Source organism: Lactuca saligna, chromosome 8 (assembly GCF_052625555.1).
Source record: "Lactuca saligna cultivar CGN05327 chromosome 8, ASM5262555v1, whole genome shotgun sequence".
Taxonomy (NCBI): Eukaryota; Viridiplantae; Streptophyta; class Magnoliopsida; order Asterales; family Asteraceae; genus Lactuca; species Lactuca saligna.
The window spans coordinates 59,522,761-59,542,859 of record NC_136424.1 but is presented as its reverse complement, the minus strand read 5'-3'; the positions used below and the strand labels follow the sequence as shown (position 1 = coordinate 59,542,859).

The following is a 20,099-nucleotide window of genomic DNA, read 5'->3' as shown; positions in this document are numbered from 1 at the left end:
TTCTAAATTTTTAGAAAAATATTGTTTTCTACTAAAATTTAACCAAAAGTTTAACAAACATTACAAATATGAAATATATACATTTGATTGAAAAACAGAAATATTAAAGAGTTTGAAATTACATTACAATATAAATCGAAAGAGTTATTTGAAAAAAAAAAAGGTCCAAACCATCAATTTGAAAAAAATATATATATTAAAATAGTTTTTTTTTTTTTTTTTTTGTTAAATAGTTTATTAAAATATTAGAATGATTAGTTTAAATTAAAATAAAGGAAAGGAGAGAAAATTGAGTTTAAGGATCCGCCGACGATAACATGCCAAGTTTACGCGTTGTCTCATTCCTGAAGATCTCCCACTCCATCTTAGATCTTACTCGGATACACAGTCTTTGATCTGTATTCCTATCTACTTGATGTATAGTTAGATACACTCAGACATACAAATTACAGACGAATGTTGATTTGAAATTCGAAAGCAAAAAAGGATTCTAAATCGACATCAACAATGTTGCGTCTCGGAGTATCTACAGGATTTTCATCGATCATATTACTTTTTTGCCTTCTCAGCGTTTCTGTGCACTGCAAAACCCTAAAAAGAGACGGTAAGTTGTTTATCATTTTCCGGGACACATGGTCATATATCATATATGGTATTGTCTATGCTCTGTATTCCGAAGATGCACGAATATCTATGAATTTAGCACGAGTATCTGTGAATTTGTTGCTTATTCCGGCTTTCTTCAATTGCTCTTAGATCTCACTATTTTAAAATTTTGGATGATTACTTGGTGATTCGAAGTTTAAACTGATCTTGATCCAATCATGCTTTTAAGCTACGAAATTAAGCTCCATAACTTCAATAAACTGAAAGTTGGTTTTATCTCTTGACGTTCCTCTAGAAACTGTTGTACTGATGTCTTGATACTTCCTTCATTTGGTTCTAGGAACTCTGATAATTGCTTTTTAGACTTGCTATTAATGAGATTCTGATCTGAAAGTAATGAAAATCGATGCATAATTCATCTGTTTTCTTGAGGGAAATAATGAAATCTTTCATCACTCGCAGTGAAAGCTCTTAACGAAATTAAAGCATCTCTTGGATGGAGAGTGGTATATGCATGGGTTGGAGATGATCCATGTGGAGATGGTGATTTACCAGCTTGGTCTGGTGTCACATGCTCCACACAAGGTGATTATCGAGTAGTTACTGAACTGTAAGTGTTACTTCATCATGTATGTGTCCTTGAATCTTGAAATTGTGGAACCAATCTGATATTTTCTAACATTATGTAATCATTTCAGGGAAGTATATGCAGTTTCAATTGTGGGACCCTTTCCTACTGCAGTAACCAATCTACTGGATCTTACTAGACTGTACAAATCTCTATCCTAATAACTTACTGCTCTTCTTTTTTGTTTCTTTATTGTTCAATAATGCAAATTTACTTTGTTTGGATATGTGTTTTTATCTTACTTACTTTTTGTTTTCAGGGATCTTCACAATAATAAGTTGACTGGTCCAATCCCACCTCAAATTGGGCGATTAAAGCGGCTTAAGATACTGTATTATTCTTCTCTAAATACTTTGTATCACTAATTTGTGGTGCTTCTGCTTCTTCTTCTGCATATAGCTAGTGAAATAAACATTAAATACTCCCAAATACATGATCTTAGTACTCATTTTGGTGATGGGTGTTGTTTCTTTGTAGTAATCTGAGGTGGAATAAGCTGCAGGATGTAATTCCTCCTGAAATAGGTGAACTAAAGAAATTAACACACCTGTGAGTGTTTTCTACTTTTCTTTACCCTTTTTTGGATATATGCTTTATGAGATGAACATCTGATTCGATTCTTTACCTATATGTCTACAGCTACTTAAGTTTCAATAGCTTTAAAGGGGAAATACCCAGGGAGCTAGCTAATCTTCCAGAACTGCAGCATCTTCATCTGCATCAAAATCGGTTAATTGGGCGTATTCCACATGAATTGGGGTCTTTACAAAATCTTCGCCATTTGTAATGTTCATCTTTTTTCATTACCACTTTATCTGTTCATCTTACAAATGTGAATTATTCTAATGATGACTGTGTTTGTGATTTGTAGGGATGTTGGTGATAATCATTTGGTTGGAACTATTAGGGAACTGATACGTATAGATGGATGTTTTCCAGCTCTTCGCAATCTGTATGTCTAATCTCATTAACTTTTATTTATAATCTATAAGTAGTATTTTGAAGATATTATTTATATTTAATTATTTACCCTCCTATTATGATTTTCAGATATCTAAATAACAACTATCTGACTGGAGGCATTCCAACTCAGCTTGAAAACTTGACCAATCTGGAAATTCTGTGAGTATTGAATGTTAATACTTTTTTTCATAAACGAAAAGTATTATTTAAAACAAATTGTAATGTATATTTTGTTGTTTTTATTTTTATTTTTTCAGGCATTTATCTTACAACAAAATGTCTGGGATAGTTCCATTTGGACCTGCTCATATTCCAAAATTGACCTACTTGTAAGTATATACTCCTTTCTCTTAATCTTTAACTTATATCTGAAAGTGTAATAATTCCCAGAAATTTCCAAATTTCAGGTATCTGGATCACAATCAATTTAGTGGAAGGATTCCTGATGCCTTCTACAAACATTCTTATCTGAAAGAATTGTAAGCTTACTCTTATTTTTCATTCCTTCATTTCAAGATTATGCACGATTGTTGTCTGATATATAAAAAAAAATTATTTGGTGAAATTGAAAATAAGTAGACACAAAATTGGCATTATGAATAAGGAAATATAAGTATGTTGCTATTGTGTGTAAAGAAAATGTAAGTAGGGTTACAATATTGCTATTATTAGTAAAAGAGTGTAAGTATGTTGGTATTATGGGTCAAAAAAAGTATATTGCAAATATTGTTAAAAAGAGTAAAGTACATTTCTATTTTTTGTAGGTACATTGAAGGAAATGCATTTAAGCCAGGGGTGAACCCGATTGGTGTTCACAAAGTACTTGAACTTTCAGACTCGGACTTCTTGTTTTAATCAATTTGATTACACTGTTTTTGTCTAGTTAGTACTTAGTTTACGAAGTGGGCCCCACGAAACCAATCGGCTGATTTTCCTTTGATGATACAGATATTTTATAGCTGTGATTGTTTAATCTTTTGTATACGTGATAAAACTCGAAAGTTCCAAAGGAACTTAAATGTATAGAATATAGTATTATATGTTCTTTTGAGTTTTAAGGATTCCATCACTGCTTTATACAATGTTGTTTCTCTGTTTTCTTTGTACGTGTTGCTGCTAACTTATTTTTCGAGCTTTTTCAGGTTATTTGGCAAACCAAAAAATAGCTAATAAGATACATTTTTTAACATTCTCCCAAATAAACATTTTATTAATTATAAAAAAAAAAAACTCAAATCATATATGTCATTTAATTATTTCAGTTAGCTTATCGGTTAGTTTTATCAAACGTCATTTTTTATTAACTAGTTTTTTAGCTACTATCTACCAACTAGTTTTTTTAGCTATTAGCTAGTCCGCAAAACATAAGTTAAGTTTTATCCCTTTCTTGTGGCTGGAATTGGATTTGATAGGGCTGGTGGTGCATGACATGTCACTTTTGCCACAAGAGATGCATGACATGTCACTTTGAGGGGTGGGTTAAATGGGTAAAAAAAGTAAAATAAATAAACATCTCTCTCTCTCTCTCTCTCTCTCTCTCTCTCTCTCTCTCTCTCTCTCTCTCTCTCTCTTGCACCCATGTCATGCAAATGTCAAACAAATGTCAACCCACTCTCCCAAGCTTAAAATACAAAGTTTAACTTGATATATAGTTCAATTTTTTAATCAGTAGTCAAATCTACAAAACCACTAACCGTGCCATTAAAAAAAATACAAAATCAATCTCAAATATATAAAATATAATAATAGAAATCAATAACATCTTTTCTACTACTATAAAGTATTAACCCCCTCTTAGGCCATGGGGTATAGGGGACACACCAACCATTGTTAGTTAATGTACATGCAACGAGAAGAAGAGAAGAATGGAAAAAAAAAAAGAGTTGATTGACTGTTGTTTCTAGTGGTATACACCATATAAGACAACGATCATGATTCTAACTCATCATCACAAGACTCTCATCACGTGTATACCCCATGATTTTATAGAATATCTCACATAGTACATCATTTTTTTTCTCACAACAATGATATATCTTGTGGTATAATGAGTGATTTATTTCCATCTTATCGGTTTTTTGACATAAATATATATATATATATATATATATATATATATATATATATATATATATATATATATATATATATATATATTAAATATATTTTTTGTAACTTATATAGATTTTCAATGATGCCTTTGTATTTATTAACTTTAAATTTTTTTATTTTTTTTGTTTTATTTCAGCCACTTTATAAATGCATCACTGTCTCACAATACTATTTATTTTAAAAAATAAAATTACAACCCGTTGAATATTTATTGTGTTATAAAATCTAAATTATAAAAGAAAAAGAAAAGTTTGCTAAATGTGTACTCATCATGCCGTGGCAGGTGTTTGCTCAATGAAGATCGTGATCGCTCATGTCAACAACAACCAGAAGATGCCTCTTGCTGTTAGAAAAATGCAAGAACATGAAGCAACTAAAACAAGTTCATGGTCAAGCAATCACATGTGGCCTCGGAGATAATCACTATGCTTTAAGCAGGTTATTAGCTTTCTGTTCACAACCTCATCATCATGGTAGCTTATCACACGGCTTAAACATCCTACAACACGTTCAACAACCCTCTAATTGCTTATACAACACCATGATCAAAGCCTGTTTGCTTCGAAACGAATTAAACATGTCGTTTCAGTTATACAAACGCCTGCTTGAAAACGGTATGTATCCTGACAATTACACACTTCCTTACATCTTAAAAGCTTGTGCATACATGGAAAGTTTTCGTCTTGGAGAGCTAGTTCATGCGCATTGTTTGCAATTAGGGTTTTTGTTCGACAGTTTTGTTGGTAACACTTTGATGATGATGTACTCCCTCTTTGGTAACATGGAATCCGCACGTTACGTGTTTGATGAAATGCCAACTCACTGTGTCGTGTCATGGACTGTTTTGATTTCTGGGTATGCTAAAACCGGCGACATAGAGCTAGCTCGAATCGCATTTGATGAAGCACCGGTTAAAGATAGAGGGATTTGGGGTTCTATAATTTCTGGATACGTTCAAAATAATTGTTTCAAAGAGGGTTTACAAATGTTCAGATTAATGCAATCAACCAGCATCATCCCTGATGAAGCTATATTCGTGAGCATACTCGGCGCTTGTGCTCATCTAGGAACTCTCGAAATCGGAATATGGATCCATAAACGAATCAATGCAATAAAATCACAACCTAGTGTGAAGTTAGCTACTGCATTGATGGACATGTATTGCAAATGCGGGAAACTCGATGTTGCACACAAACTGTTTGATGAAATGCCTGAAAGAGATACAATTTGCTGGAATGTTATGATTTCAGGATTAGCAATTCATGGGGAAGGATTGCGTGCTATTAAACTCTTTTCACAAATGGAAACGACTAAAACTCAACCAGATGATGTCACCTTCATTGCCATTTTCACTGCTTGTAGCTATTCAGGCATGGAACACGAAGGTCTAAAGTTTTTCAACAAAATGTGCAAGGAATACAACATCAACCCAAAAACAGAACACTACATTTGCATAATCGATCTTCTTGCAAGAGCTGGTTTATTTAAAGAAGCAAAAGACATAATTAATAAAATCCCAAATTCTTGTAGCCCTAAAGAAATAGCAGTGGCTTGGCGAGCTTTCTTAAGTGCTTGTGAGAGTCATAAAGAGATTGAGTTTGCAAAAATGGCAGCTGAGAGATTGATGGAATTGGAAAATGATAGTGGCGTTTATGTAATTATGTCTAATTTGTATTCAAGTACTAATGATGTTGATAGCTTGGAAAAGACTAGAAAGATGATGCGAGCCTGTGGGGTCGATAAAGTACCTGGGTGTAGCTCGATTGAGGTCGGTGGTGTGGTTAATGAATTTGTTGCGGGTGAGAAAATAAATTATAAAATAGAGGATATTCATGAAGTTTTGGAGAATTTGAATCGACAGATGGATTGAGTGGAACAGATTGTACTGTGTTTGGTGTGCTTTTGATTAGGATTCAGACTGATGTCAATGAAACAAAAACTGTATTTTTTTTTGTCTTGGTCAAGAAGATGAAGCGTAAATGCTTAGTTTGTTATTTATTTCATGATATATAGAGAGTTGTTTGATGATTAAAGTAACCGTGTTAGAGGAAACTTTTTTTTTTTTTTTTTTTTTTTTTTTTTTTTTTGCAAAGTAAGATGAAAATGTGTAGTTAAATAAGGAGAGAGCAAATTTATTCTTTTAGCAATGGATTTCCAAAATGGTGATAAGCTAAATGAGAATTTTTTACAATAAAGCAAAATAAAATTGCTACCATGTGCATTATTTGAAATTTGCACGTTGTTGATGCTTATAGGAAACGGATACAATGAGGATATTCCACCACAATAGGTACAACTTTGATAAATAATTTCAAATATTTTATTACTAAGTAGAAACATTAGTGTATGTATATTCATCGCTTTGATCTTTTGATAATATATGCGAATGAAAAAAAAAATGTATTATAATTTCAAAGTAGAAACAACACTTAAATTTATATTACCTAAACACAGTTTATTGTTATTAAAAGTCAAGTGGGCAACATGGACGACAATCTATGATGGCATATCTTTATCAACGAGCCCAAAATTTGTATGGGTTATAGAGTTTATAACCATATTTTCGAAAACAAAAGTGATAAGAGTATAGTTTAAGGGCTAAAATTAGATACAAGATTGGAGAGCGGAGGCGAAAGGGAGCACACTCGATAACGGTTGATTGTTAGTTTCGTGAAAATTCAAATCAAAAGGTGGTCATGAGCGAATAGGTACCAAAGTTGTCAAGATCAGAATCTAATATATGATCGTTTTCACTTTGTAAAATCATAATCATAAAATCGAATTGTGATCGTAAAATCCTACAAAAGACAATTTAAAACATAAAAATCACATATACATTCATCTGTTAACCATTTAATCAAACAATAAATAGTTTAAAACATGAAAAAAAAATACATCTCTAATGTATCGTTTAACAATAAAACATTAAAAAGAAGTTTTGTAGGATATATATGCAATTACTTAGTTAAACCCAAAATAAAATTATTATTTAAAAAACTAAATAATAACAATATTACGATCGATCTTACAAGCATTTTTATCATCCTACCAAAAAACAATCATAGGATATTAAGATCATGATTTAACTACCAAACTCATATTATTATTAAAGATATTTACATCTAAAAAGGCTAAAAGGAGTAATTTTATTAAAATTGGTAGATTTTGCTAGAGAAAACCTTAATGTTCGAAAAAACCATTATGCTATTATTATGTACAATAAAACCAGTTTTATTTTCTAATCATACTTAATATAATTCTTTGTAACAAACAAATCCTAGATAGCCTGTTACCGTTAGTGGGTATTTATGGCTTTAGAAAAATATAACATATCATCCTATAATGCACAAAGAAACCATTATGTATTAATTTGTACAATAAAACCATTTATGTAATGACTTTGTACAATAAAACTATTTTATGTTCTAGTTGTATACAAGAAATGCTTTTGTTTTCCCCATTATGCCTTATATTTTTCTTTTGAGAAAGTATACTTGATAAATTTTCCATTTATTCCACATATGAAACACAATAACCTGACATAAGCCATAGTATATCTTTAGATTTCTAGCCCGTTCAAACTCTTACTTAATGCATCGCTAATCATACATGTACTTTATTTATTGAATCAATTAGACATTTACTAATTATCATGATATTAAGGGTTTCTTAGTTAACCACCCTCCTAAAATATACCCCTTCCCTCCTTGACATTTTTCTCTCTCTATTTTTGGTATTCTTTCAGTCGTCATCTCCTTCTTCCACCACAATGATTTTGCTATGACCGACCCTCATGAGCTACACGATCATCATCTCCTTCCACCACAATGATTTTGTTATGACCGATCCTCATGAGCTACACTTTCATTCCATGAGACACATCGTGTGTTACATATAAGGTACTTTTGATCTTGCTCTCCAACTTTATATAAGGTACTCTTGTTGTTCCACATCCATATATTTTATCTTTCTAGGTGATAATATCATCTCTCGTACATCCAAGTACCAGAGCGTTATTTCTCGTTTTAGGGTCGAAGTTGAATACCATAAGTAATGCAATTGTCAATCAATGTTGGATTTGCAATCTCCTCAATGAACTCCATTGGGGCCACCATTTCATATTGTGTCAACTTCAATGTCATATACTTGAATTTGATTCATGTACAACATCAACACATAAACCATAACAAGATTGGCATTTACTTTTTTAAGATCAAGTAGTCTAACATGTACTTCATTTATAGAATCAGTGCAAAATCTACCTATTATCATTTATGAAGAAAAATATGAGGGCATAAAGGGGAAGATACTTGTTTTATCGTATAAAATCAAGAAATAAAATTGTTTTATTGTACGAAATCAAAAAATAAAATGGTTTTACCATAAAAAAATATAATGATGGGTTCTTTAGTGCACCGTATGATTATAATTTGAGTTTTTCTAAAGCCACAATTGCTAGGTAACCGAATATTAAGGGTTTTTCGATTAAGAAACATTATTTTAGGAATGATAAAAAATAAAATGGTTTTATTGTACAAAATAATTATATAATGGTTTTTTCGGATACTAAAAAATAATACGGTGAATTTTTCTAAGGTTTTTCATTTTTTTTAAATGGTTTGTTTATTCTATATATCTTTGAGGGGGTACCGATCCAAATATATTTGGATCGTTCCTGATAAAGTTTATGGTCTACAAATCATGTTTTTCACTTTATTTTGTAACTAAGTGCATAAGTTTTTTTGTTTCTTTTTTAAGCAAAAAGTCGGTGAGTTTGTTGAAGAAAATGCAAAGAAGTATATTTTCTTAAAAAACATTTATAACAAACACCAAGTTATCTAACTTAGTTATATAACGTGACAATCAAAAGACCTTTGACCTAATATTATCAAATTGTGATGAAAATGTGTCTCTCTCTCAAGTAATTGAGAGTTCATCATGTTGAACAAGCATGTAGATTCAAAAATGTGTTTAGTAGGGGTGAGCATTTGGACCGAACCGGACCGGACCGGCTCTTGGACCGGACCGGTTAGGGAGAAAATCGTGGACCATGGACCGGACCGGATGCACCGTGTCCGTGTCCGTGTCCGTGTCCGGGTCCAAGTTTTCCGGTTTTTGGACACGTTTGGACCGGTACCATTTTAGTTGCGTAAAATTTAAGTAATCTACATTGATGTAAAATATTATAACTTGCAAACTTAATTTTCCAAATAAAAACAACTAACATATATTTCAAGTTCACCAACAAAAGTTAACAATTTAAACACAAACATACAAAAATAATACCATAGCAACAAAAAACATAGTTTAAAGTTTAAACTTTAAAAGCAATCAAAACAACAAAATTCATAAACTCGTAATCTAATCTTCCATTGGCTTCTTCCCTTTATCATTGTCATCAATATGTAATATATTTAAAGCTTGTGCAATCTCTACATAAACACAAATGAAAATGTTGTTAGTATTTAATAAAAAGTAATATTGTATAAAAAAAGAACAAAGCTTGTAATTTTTTTTACCCAAAGCTATGTCATCATCGTTCAAGATGTCATCAACGTTGTCAATTATCGGATTTGTAGTTTTTCTCACCCAATCTTGGGTGCATAACAAAGCTTCAACTATCAATGTCGATAAACTAGTCCGATACTCACTTACAACTCTACCACATGTGCTAAACGCGGACTCGGACGCTACACTTGAGATTTGTATCGCCAATATATCTAACAACAAAGAATTAAATTGTAATAACATTAATTTATAAATAAATTATGAAAGTATAAAAAAAAGTAATCACTTTTCGCCATCCGAGCAATTGTTGGGAACCTAATTGCGTTTACTCTCCACCACCCGAGAATTGAGAAATCTTTTTTATAATTAACTATATTCTCTTTCAAATAAGTTCGTAACTCGTTATCCGTTGGATCCGAGTTGCTACCTCCCGTACAAAGAAAATCACCGAAAAAATCATTATCATCATCAACATCAATGGCTATTTGACTCGCTTCTTGTTGAGATGGATCACCGCTGTCAAATCGTTCCAAGTAGGTCATAAATAAATTTTCCATCCTATTCTCAACCTCTCGGACCATTTGACGTGCTTTTATGTCTATGCTCGCGGGGGTCAATGATGGTTCCATGTACCCGATCATTTTTTTAAAAGCATGTAACAAAAAAGGTGATTTGGTGGTAGGATCAAGTAAAACCGCAAAGTACATAAAATCATTCATCTTGTTATATGCACCCCAATACTTTTCGTATTTCGTCCTCATATCTTTTACCATATCGAGAAACATTGGTTTGGTTGACCACTTTCTTAGATGTATGTCCACATCTAAGACTTCCCTGATAAAAATATTTACCAAAGGTTTTGATTTAGCCGAAACAAGCTCTGTTTTTGTTTTGAATTTTTCAAAGAATTTCACCATTTCGGTTACAACTTCAAAGTCATAATTTTCCGGTACTCTACCGAGATCCCTTTCATATGATTTATCTGTCAAAGATACATAAACAAACAAAATTATAGTCTAAACAAAATCTTAATAATTTTGCTGAAAAATGATATATAACTTAAAAATAAATATTACCTCTTATGCCAAATTCCGTAAATGCCTCTCGTAACTCATATGCGGACTTCAATAACTCGAAAGTCGAGTTCCATCGGGTAGGAGTGTCACCACATAGAAACTTCTTCGTTTGTAAGCCACAATCTTTCATCGCCTTCTTGAACTTGTTTATTCTTTGTGGTGACAATCTAATGTACCGTACCGCCTTTTGGATACACTCAACATGATAGTTTTGGTATTTTAGTCCATCCTTTACGATAAGGTTTAAAATGTGAGCCATACACCTAACTTGGAAATGCTTTCCACCCTCGTAAAGATTGGGCAACTTTTTGACCAAAAAGTCCATTGCCTTGTCGTTTGTAGCGGCGTTGTCCAAGGTAATGGTCATGACATTTTTCATTCCCCATCCACGAATACAATCGAGTAATTCTCGGCCCATATCCTCTCCCTTATGGCTATCTATCTCCCTAAAGTTTATAATTCTCTTGTGCATCATCCAATTCTCATCTATGAAGTGAGTCGTGACCACCATGTAAGTAGTCCTTTGACAAGAAGACGTCCAAGTGTCCGTTGTCAAATGTATAGCGGTCTTTGGGTTACTTAAAAATTGAAGCATTTTGGTTCTTTCTTCTATGTAAAATTTGGAAACATTTCGGGATATTGTATGTCTAGATGGCAACACAACCTTAGCATTAAGTGCATTGGTGTATTCCACAAAAGCCTCGTTTTCAACGAACTTGAAAGGTAATTCGCCTACCACAAAAAGGTTAAGTAATGCTTTTTTGATCCTTGCATCATCGTGTTTCCATGTTTTAACACTAGTATCTCCATTTGACTCCTTTTTTAGATTCAATTTGGTTTGAGTTGGATCTTGTAGCTTATTCGGGTTTTTTGGACACCGATCTACGTGTTTGAGTAAACTAGAAGTCCCATTCCTTTCCACATCCGCCTTTAGTAGCCTTTCACACCATTGACATTTTCCATATCTTCTTTCCATACCATCATCTTCTTTTATCATAACTTTATCAAATGAGTCCCAACAAGAGGATGTTTCTTTGCCACTTGTTTTTTTTTTTTTTTTTTTTTTTGTGACTTGTTTTCGTTTTGCTATTTGTTCTTTTTCGTTTGTTAACATTTGATTGATCATCTTTTGCCGAATCATCAACAAAATTGATTTGTGGTGTATCCTCAATAAATTCCTCTTCATCAACATTCGTATCCTACATTAACAAAAATCAACAAAAAAAATCATAACCCTAGTTTACATGCAATCAAAACACAAACTTTTTCACAATTAATCAACAAAATATAACAACATACTTTATAACTTTCAACAAATATTAACAAAATTCAACCAAAAAACATACCCTTACTTTACATACAATCACAATAAGTTTTTTTTACCAACAAATAACCTAAATATAACAACATACTTTATGACATTCAATCTACATTAACAAAAATCAACAAAAAAAATCATAACCCTAGTTTACATGCAATCAAAACACAAACTTTTTCACAATTAATCAACAAAATATAGCAACATACTTTATAACTTTCAACAAATATTAACAAAATTCAACCAAAAAACATACCCTTACTTTACATACAATCACAATAAGTTTTTTTTTACCAACAAATAACCTAAATATAACAACATACTTTATGACATTCAATCTACATTAACAAAAATCAACAAAAAAAATCATAACCCTAGTTTACATGCAATCAAAACACAAACTTTTTCACAATTAATCAACAAAATATAGCAACATACTTTATAACTTTCAATAAATATTAACAAAATTCAACCAAAAAACATACCCTTACTTTACATACAATCACAATAAGTTTTTTTTTACCAACAAATAACCTAAATATAACAACATACTTTATGACATTCAATCTACATTAACAAAAATCAACAAAAAAAATCATAACCCTAGTTTACATGCAATCAAAACACAAACTTTTTCACAATTAATCAACAAAATATAGCAACATACTTTATAACTTTCAACAAATATTAACAAAATTCAACCAAAAAACATACCCTTACTTTACATACAATCACAATAAGTTTTTTTTACCAACAAATAACCTAAATATAACAACATACTTTATGACATTCAATCTACATTAACAAAAATCAACAAAAAAAATCATAACCCTAGTTTACATGCAATCAAAACACAAACTTTTTCACAATTAATCAACAAAATATAGCAACATACTTTATAACTTTCAACAAATATTAACAAAATTCAACCAAAAAACATACCCTTACTTTACATACAATCACAATAAGTTTTTTTTTACCAACAAATAACCTAAATATAACAACATACTTTATGACATTCAATCTACATTAACAAAAATCAACAAAAAAAATCATAACCCTAGTTTACATGCAATCAAAACACAAACTTTTTCACAATTAATCAACAAAATATAGCAACATACTTTATAACTTTCAACAAATATTAACAAAATTCAACCAAAAAACATACCCTTACTTTACATACAATCACAATAAGTTTTTTTTTACCAACAAATAACCTAAATATAACAACATACTTTATGACATTCAATCTACATTAACAAAAATCAACAAAAAAAATCATAACCCTAGTTTACATGCAATCAAAACACAAACTTTTTCACAATTAATCAACAAAATATAGCAACATACTTTATAACTTTCAACAAATATTAACAAAATTCAACCAAAAAACATACCCTTACTTTACATACAATCACAATAAGTTTTTTTTTACCAACAAATAACCTAAATATAACAACATACTTTATGACATTCAATCTACATTAACAAAAATCAACAAAAAAAATCATAACCCTAGTTTACATGCAATCAAAACACAAACTTTTTCACAATTAATCAACAAAATATAGCAACATACTTTATAACTTTCAACAAATATTAACAAAATTCAACCAAAAAACATACCCTTACTTTACATACAATCACAATAAGTTTTTTTTACCAACAAATAACCTAAATATAACAACATACTTTATGACATTCAATCTACATTAACAAAAATCAACAAAAAAAATCATAACCCTAGTTTACATGCAATCAAAACACAAACTTTTTCACAATTAATCAACAAAATATAGCAACATACTTTATAACTTTCAACAAATATTAACAAAATTCAACCAAAAAACATACCCTTACTTTACATACAATCACAATAAGTTTTTTTTTACCAACAAATAACCTAAATATAACAACATACTTTATGACATTCAATCTACATTAACAAAAATCAACAAAAAAAATCATAACCCTAGTTTACATGCAATCAAAACACAAACTTTTTCACAATTAATCAACAAAATATAGCAACATACTTTATAACTTTCAACAAATATTAACAAAATTCAACCAAAAAACATACCCTTACTTTACATACAATCACAATAAGTTTTTTTTTACCAACAAATAACCTAAATATAACAACATACTTTATGACATTCAATCTACATTAACAAAAATCAACAAAAAAAATCATAACCCTAGTTTACATGCAATCAAAACACAAACTTTTTCACAATTAATCAACAAAATATAGCAACATACTTTATAACTTTCAACAAATATTAACAAAATTCAACCAAAAAACATACCCTTACTTTACATACAATCACAATAAGTTTTTTTTTACCAACAAATAACCTAAATATAACAACATACTTTATGACATTCAATCTACATTAACAAAAATCAACAAAAAAAATCATAAACCTAGTTTACATGCAATCAAAACACAAACTTTTTCACAATTAATCAACAAAATATAACGACATACTTTATAACTTTCAACAAATATTAACAAAATTCAACCAAAAAACATACCCTTAGTTTACATATAATAACAATAATTTTGTTTTGACAAGTATTCAACTAAATATAACAATATTGTTTGTTATTTCAACAAAATTTAACAAAAAAATAACCAAAAATCGTAACCCTTACTTGAATTTCATCATCATCAAGTGCAATCCAATTAGCTATCCCGGTTTTTGATTCCATTAATTGTGAATCGAGACTTGAGAGAAACCACACTTGAGAGTTGAGACTTGAGAGAAAAGAATTGAGACTAGACTTCGAACGAGAATTATCGGCCGACTTCGAACGAGGATTGATGCTCGACTACTCGACTTCGCACGAGGGTTATTTTGGATTGCAAATTATCGGCCGCTGCCGTATCACGTGTTATGGGATAGGGAACGATCGGTTTTGCAATTGTATAACTAGGCCAAAATATATATATATATATATATATATATATATATATATATATATATATATATATATATATATATATATATATATATATATATATATTTTTTTTTTTATACCATGTCCAACCGGTCCCGGACCCGGTAAAAACCGGACCGAAGCGGGCACAAACCTTAGAACCGAGAACCGGCCCGGAGGTCCAAAAAAAGGTCCGGTCCGGTCCGGTTCACCGGTCCGATCCGGGTCACCGGTCCAAACGCTCACCCCTAGTGTTTAGTGTGTTTGCCCATTACAGAAAAATATTATATAATGTGCTAAAATAACTTTAGATTAATATCAATACAACATATCACCTTTTTCATTTTTTCATTTATACGTAGGAACATATTTGAGCAAAATAAACAACGATGGATTTTTCCAGCACCTAGACATAACAAACAACCAGTTTCAGGCAAGTCATCTTAAAAAAAATCATGGGTTATAATTTAATAATACCATTACCGGTAACATAAATTTATTTATAACTTTATAAGATAAGATTTCTTTATAATATGAAGTTTTATACAATGATCCCTGAGGGTTTATTTGTTCAATATTTAACAGAAGGACCATAAAGGGAAAAAAAGAAAAAGATGGAGGGTGATTCTTACAACATACATAAGCCGCAGTCGAAACCACACAAAAAGACAATGAAAGCTCCGGGTGTATTTATTTTTATTTTTAAATTAACTTTTTGTAATTTTGACACAAGCTCTACCCAGGTTTAACCAATAATTGTGATCCTCTCTCTCCATCTCTATTCTCTAGATAGACACCCCCAAATCTCTCCACCGATTAGCAGGTATGTATATGGATTTCGTAATTTCAGTTCCTGCATCTGAACATCCGTCGTATATGTTCAATACACTTGTTATAATCTCAAAAGTTTCTGAATTTCTGCTTGTTTGTTTGATGTTTTTCAGTTTTTGTATGATTATGATATGATGCAAAACTCCATCGTATTTAGTTAATTTGCGGAAATCATAGAGCTTTCATTCGATTAGTTTTGCAATAGCTAGCGATTGAGGATTCTGTCTTTGATGGAATTTTTTTATTCCCTTTTCAATTTCGCATCAAATTGATTGATTCTGATATAATTCGACATTCGTCCAATCCCTAATTTCCCTAAATTATATGATGGGTAAAGTTTTTGAGATTGATAGAATTTGTTTAAATTTCTGGTTTTGTGAAGGTCTTTGGGGGCTTGAAAAACTTGTCAATGGCAGTTTTTTGAACTTGTATGAGTCGAGAAGGATAAAGGAGGTTGGTGGAGATTTTATAGAAAACAAATGTACCGGCATATGGCGGCAGATCAGACTCATGGTGGACAACCTACTGATAGCGGAGATGTGGTGGTGACTCTTGATCAAATTCCTAGATGGAGTGATGGGGATTTTAGATATTCTTATGAAATTGAAGATCCCAATTTTCCAAATTCAAACTTCCCTGATCCCTTGGCTTCTTCTTCTGGAGCTGAAAGTAGTGGAAAGGTCTCAAGGTTTCCTGTTGACCATGAAGTTAACTCAAAAATCTATCTTTGGAGAGGAAACCCATGGAATCTTGAAGTAGATGCTGTTGTCAATTCCACAAATGAGGTATGCAGTTGTTGACTTGTTTCTTATTTTTTGTTTGTTATCACCTCATTGGTCAAACTTTTGAGTTTTCTACAGAATTTGGATGAATCACAATGCAGCCCTGGTTTGCATGCTGCAGCTGGGCCTGGTCTAGCTGAAGAATGTGCAACATTGGTAACACAGCTTTTCTATTTATAGTTGTAATGTGATTTGAAAAGGGCATTTTGGTAATTGGAAGATGTGATGCGACTTTTTGCTTCACAGGGTGGCTGTAGAACAGGGATGGCAAAAGTTACTAATGCATATGATCTTCCTGCAAGGTGAGTTTTTTGTGAAAATTGTTTGCTTTATTATTTTCATATGTTCTGATTTCATTTTATATTGCAGGAGGGTTATACATACAGTTGGGCCTAAGTATGCTGTAAAATATCATACTGCAGCAGAAAATGCTTTGAGTCACTGCTATCGTGCTTGTTTAGAACTCCTCATTGAAAATGGACTCCAAAGGTTGTTTCAAATCCATAGGCTAAATTTAACAATCATTTATTATATTTATTTTTATGTAATAGACTTGAGCTTATTATCCCTTGGAATCTTTAAATGTAGCATTGCTATGGGGTGTATATACACAGAAGCCAAGAATTATCCACGAGAACCAGCAGCCCATGTGGCAATAAGTAACAATTCCAGTTCTTTACTTGCTTACAAAAATGACAAAAATACCCTCCTTGTTGTGTGTTTTGGAAACTTAACGACCCTTATTTCTATCAGGAACTGTTCGCCGATTACTTGAGAAACAAAAGGATAAAATTACAGGTGTTGTTTTTTGTTTAACAACAACAAATGATACTGAAATATATAAAAGGTAAACTCATGGATTTTTTTTTTTTTTTTTTGTTTTGTTTTGTTTTCCTATATGACATTTATTTTCTTTACAAAAATGCAGACTACTTCCACTCTACTTTCCCCGTGACAAAAAGGAAGAAGAGATTGCAATTTCAAAGCTTCCTGCTGATGTTGGAGATGAAAATGGTGAAACAGTAATAGATGAAAGAAAAATCAGAATAAAACCATTACCAAATCTCAAGAAAACTAGTAGCCCTAAACCTCAAAGAGCCTCACTAGATGTTCCTGTTAGTGATCTTGTAATGGCTAGAAGGTTAGTGACCTTTAAATCTCAGTTAATTAATTACAAAAAAAAAAAAAAAAAAATGCCATTTTAATCTTTTTAGGTTTCGTGGGTCCCACTTCATTTTGTTTGAATCTTGACAGGAACTCTTCGCATTTGGAAGCATATTTAGATCCTGCTTTTATGTCTATAATTAAAGATCCTGATCAAAGGCGTAAGGAACAATGGGAAAGAACTGCTCGAGCACAAAATGGATTTAATTTTGCTAAAATGTTAGGGTTTGGTGATCTTGGAGGCCCAAAACTTTCTGCTGCTGAAGAATATTCGCTTCATTCTAGATATCTTGCTAAAGCCAATTCTCTTAATCTTTCTGAAATAGCAGAAATGAAGATTCTGTAAGCAGTTGTTGTGTTTTAATTAGACTAAATAATATGGTGCTTACAGTGTATACTCATGTTTCAGATACAGGGGAGGGGTAGATAGTGAAGGTAGACCAGTAATGGTTGTAGTTGGAGCACATTTTCTCCTCCGTTGTCTTGATCTTGAAAGATTTGTTCTTTATGTAGTAAAGGTAAAATACAATTCTTGACACATGTTTTATTACAATTATTCTGACATTTTTGGAGTGAAAGTATACTGAAATTGTTAATATTTTCAGGAGTTTGAACCCTTGATACAAAAACCTTATAGCATTGTTTACTTCCACTCTGCTGCATCTCTACAAGTGTAAGTTGTCATTACTTTTTATCTGTAATATTGAGCTAAATATGTAAGAAATAGAGTATGTTGGATTTTTTTTTCTACTTTGTAAATATCATTTTGTGGAATTAACATAACAGGCAGCCAGATTTGGGATTTATGAGGAAATTGCAGCAAATACTTGGTAGGAAAAGCCAGCGCAATCTTCATGTAAGACAAAGAACAATTCGATGTTTGACTTTGACTATAGTTTAAATAACATGTTTGACTTTTTTATAAATAGCAAAATGTATAAAAAGGCTGTTTTCATTAAATTATGGAGTAATTAATTGTTTGACTCACGTATGCAGGCAATATACATCCTCCACCCGACCTTTGGACTGAAGGCTGCCATACTTGCATTGCAACTATTAGTCGATGGCATGGTACGTAATTATCCTGAAATTTCTCACATTTTATAAAAATTACAACATTTTATAGTATATATAGATAGTTTAAATGTATAATAAAAATGTTCACTAAATAGCTGTAATATTGTCATTCTCAATGTTAATTTTCAAAAATCTCTACCCTTAGTTTGTAACTTTCTCATTTTGGGAAAGTTGATGAGAAATTAATTAATATATAAAATTATATTGATTTTGCAGGTGTGGAAAAAGGCTGTGTATGTTGATCGACTTCTTCAGCTTTTCAGATATGTTCCTCGTGAACAGCTAACAATTCCTGACTTTGTCTTCCAGTTGAGTCTTCATCCTTAATCCTTACTTTTTCTGTTAAGTCCTTCTATCTGTACCAAGTAAAAGAAAAAAGAATAGCTTACCAGATTAAGTCATGTCTCTTACATTTAGTAAATGTGATATATGATGTAGGCATGATTTGGAAGTGAATGGAGGAAAAGGGCTTATTGTGGATCCAAGAACAAAATATGTATATCAACGACCTTAGACATTTTTATGCAAATTTGAGCAAAAAGTAAGTACACCAAGGCTCTTCTTCAGTTTCACAAGGATGTGACTCAAATCTGTGACACAACTGTAAAGTTTCCATTTTATTTATTCAAGTTTCCTTCTATTTATAGATGCGAGTTGTGATGTATTTTATTTCCTCCTGTAAAGTTTTCAACACTTTAGATTGTTCTTGTGATATTTGTTTATTGTTTGGACCGACTGATAATCATGTTGAATAAATTTTAATAGTAATGTTGTTGATTTTCTTTACCTTGACTATATTATACTTGATTTTATGCGCAAATTGCTACATAAACTTTATCCATTATAGCAATCAGCTTGTAAATATTTTTTATCAATAAAGTAAGTTGGTTGCTTTTATGGGTAAAAGATAAAGTAAGTTGGTTGCTTTTATGGGTAAAAGATAAAGTATGTTGCCTGTATTGGTAGAAACATGCAAATATGTTTGTGTACTAATTATTTTACTTCTATAAATGAGAAAGCCATGAGTATAATAATAATAAAAAAAAAGATCTGGAATAATCTGACCTTTGTTGACATTAGAGAAA

General features: G+C 31.4%; 2 protein-coding genes and 1 pseudogene across 2 annotated transcripts; all 3 read left to right on the top strand.

Annotated features, from left to right (window-relative positions):
• The first annotated feature begins 282 nt into the window (after window positions 1–282).
• Window positions 283–3,296, top strand: LOC145012783 (uncharacterized). Its single transcript, XM_078971579.1, has 11 exons — window positions 283–604; window positions 1,069–1,216; window positions 1,305–1,376; window positions 1,494–1,565; window positions 1,712–1,783; window positions 1,874–2,017; window positions 2,106–2,186; window positions 2,285–2,356; window positions 2,455–2,526; window positions 2,605–2,676; window positions 2,962–3,296. The coding sequence occupies exons 1-11, from the start codon at window positions 508–510 to the stop codon at window positions 3,050–3,052; spliced, it is 993 nt and encodes a 330-aa protein (XP_078827705.1). The 5' UTR covers window positions 283–507; the 3' UTR covers window positions 3,053–3,296.
• Window positions 3,297–4,543: 1,247 nt separating this feature from the next.
• LOC145008093 (pentatricopeptide repeat-containing protein At5g66520 pseudogene) lies at window positions 4,544–6,342 on the top strand (annotated as a pseudogene).
• A 9,519-nt stretch (window positions 6,343–15,861) lies between these two features.
• On the top strand, window positions 15,862–19,800 carry LOC145011592 (uncharacterized). The gene is made up of 15 exons (XM_078970330.1): window positions 15,862–15,983; window positions 16,374–16,776; window positions 16,852–16,929; window positions 17,020–17,075; window positions 17,143–17,262; window positions 17,362–17,432; window positions 17,527–17,620; window positions 17,702–17,914; window positions 18,028–18,279; window positions 18,347–18,455; window positions 18,543–18,610; window positions 18,724–18,793; window positions 18,934–19,008; window positions 19,231–19,322; window positions 19,453–19,800. Exons 2-15 carry the CDS (start codon window positions 16,471–16,473, stop codon window positions 19,526–19,528), a joined length of 1,680 nt encoding a protein of 559 aa, XP_078826456.1. The 5' UTR covers window positions 15,862–15,983; window positions 16,374–16,470; the 3' UTR covers window positions 19,529–19,800.
• Window positions 19,801–20,099: the final 299 nt, after the last annotated feature.

What these genes read in the sequence shown, in the direction of transcription:
- LOC145012783 (XM_078971579.1), top strand. Translation starts at nt 508, where the DNA reads ATGTTGCGTCTCGGAGTATCTACAGGATTTTCATCGATCATATTACTT. An exon ending in TTACAAAATCTTCGCCATTT is followed by an intron (nt 2,018 to 2,105) that starts GTAATGTTCATC and finishes TGTGATTTGTAG; the next exon opens with GGATGTTGGTGATAATCATT. An exon ending in CATTCTTATCTGAAAGAATT is followed by an intron (nt 2,677 to 2,961) that starts GTAAGCTTACTC and finishes TATTTTTTGTAG; the next exon opens with GTACATTGAAGGAAATGCAT.
- LOC145011592 (XM_078970330.1), top strand. Translation starts at nt 16,471, where the DNA reads ATGTACCGGCATATGGCGGCAGATCAGACTCATGGTGGACAACCTACT. An exon ending in AGCAGCCCATGTGGCAATAA is followed by an intron (nt 17,433 to 17,526) that starts GTAACAATTCCA and finishes TATTTCTATCAG; the next exon opens with GAACTGTTCGCCGATTACTT. An exon ending in GATACTGAAATATATAAAAG is followed by an intron (nt 17,621 to 17,701) that starts GTAAACTCATGG and finishes ACAAAAATGCAG; the next exon opens with ACTACTTCCACTCTACTTTC.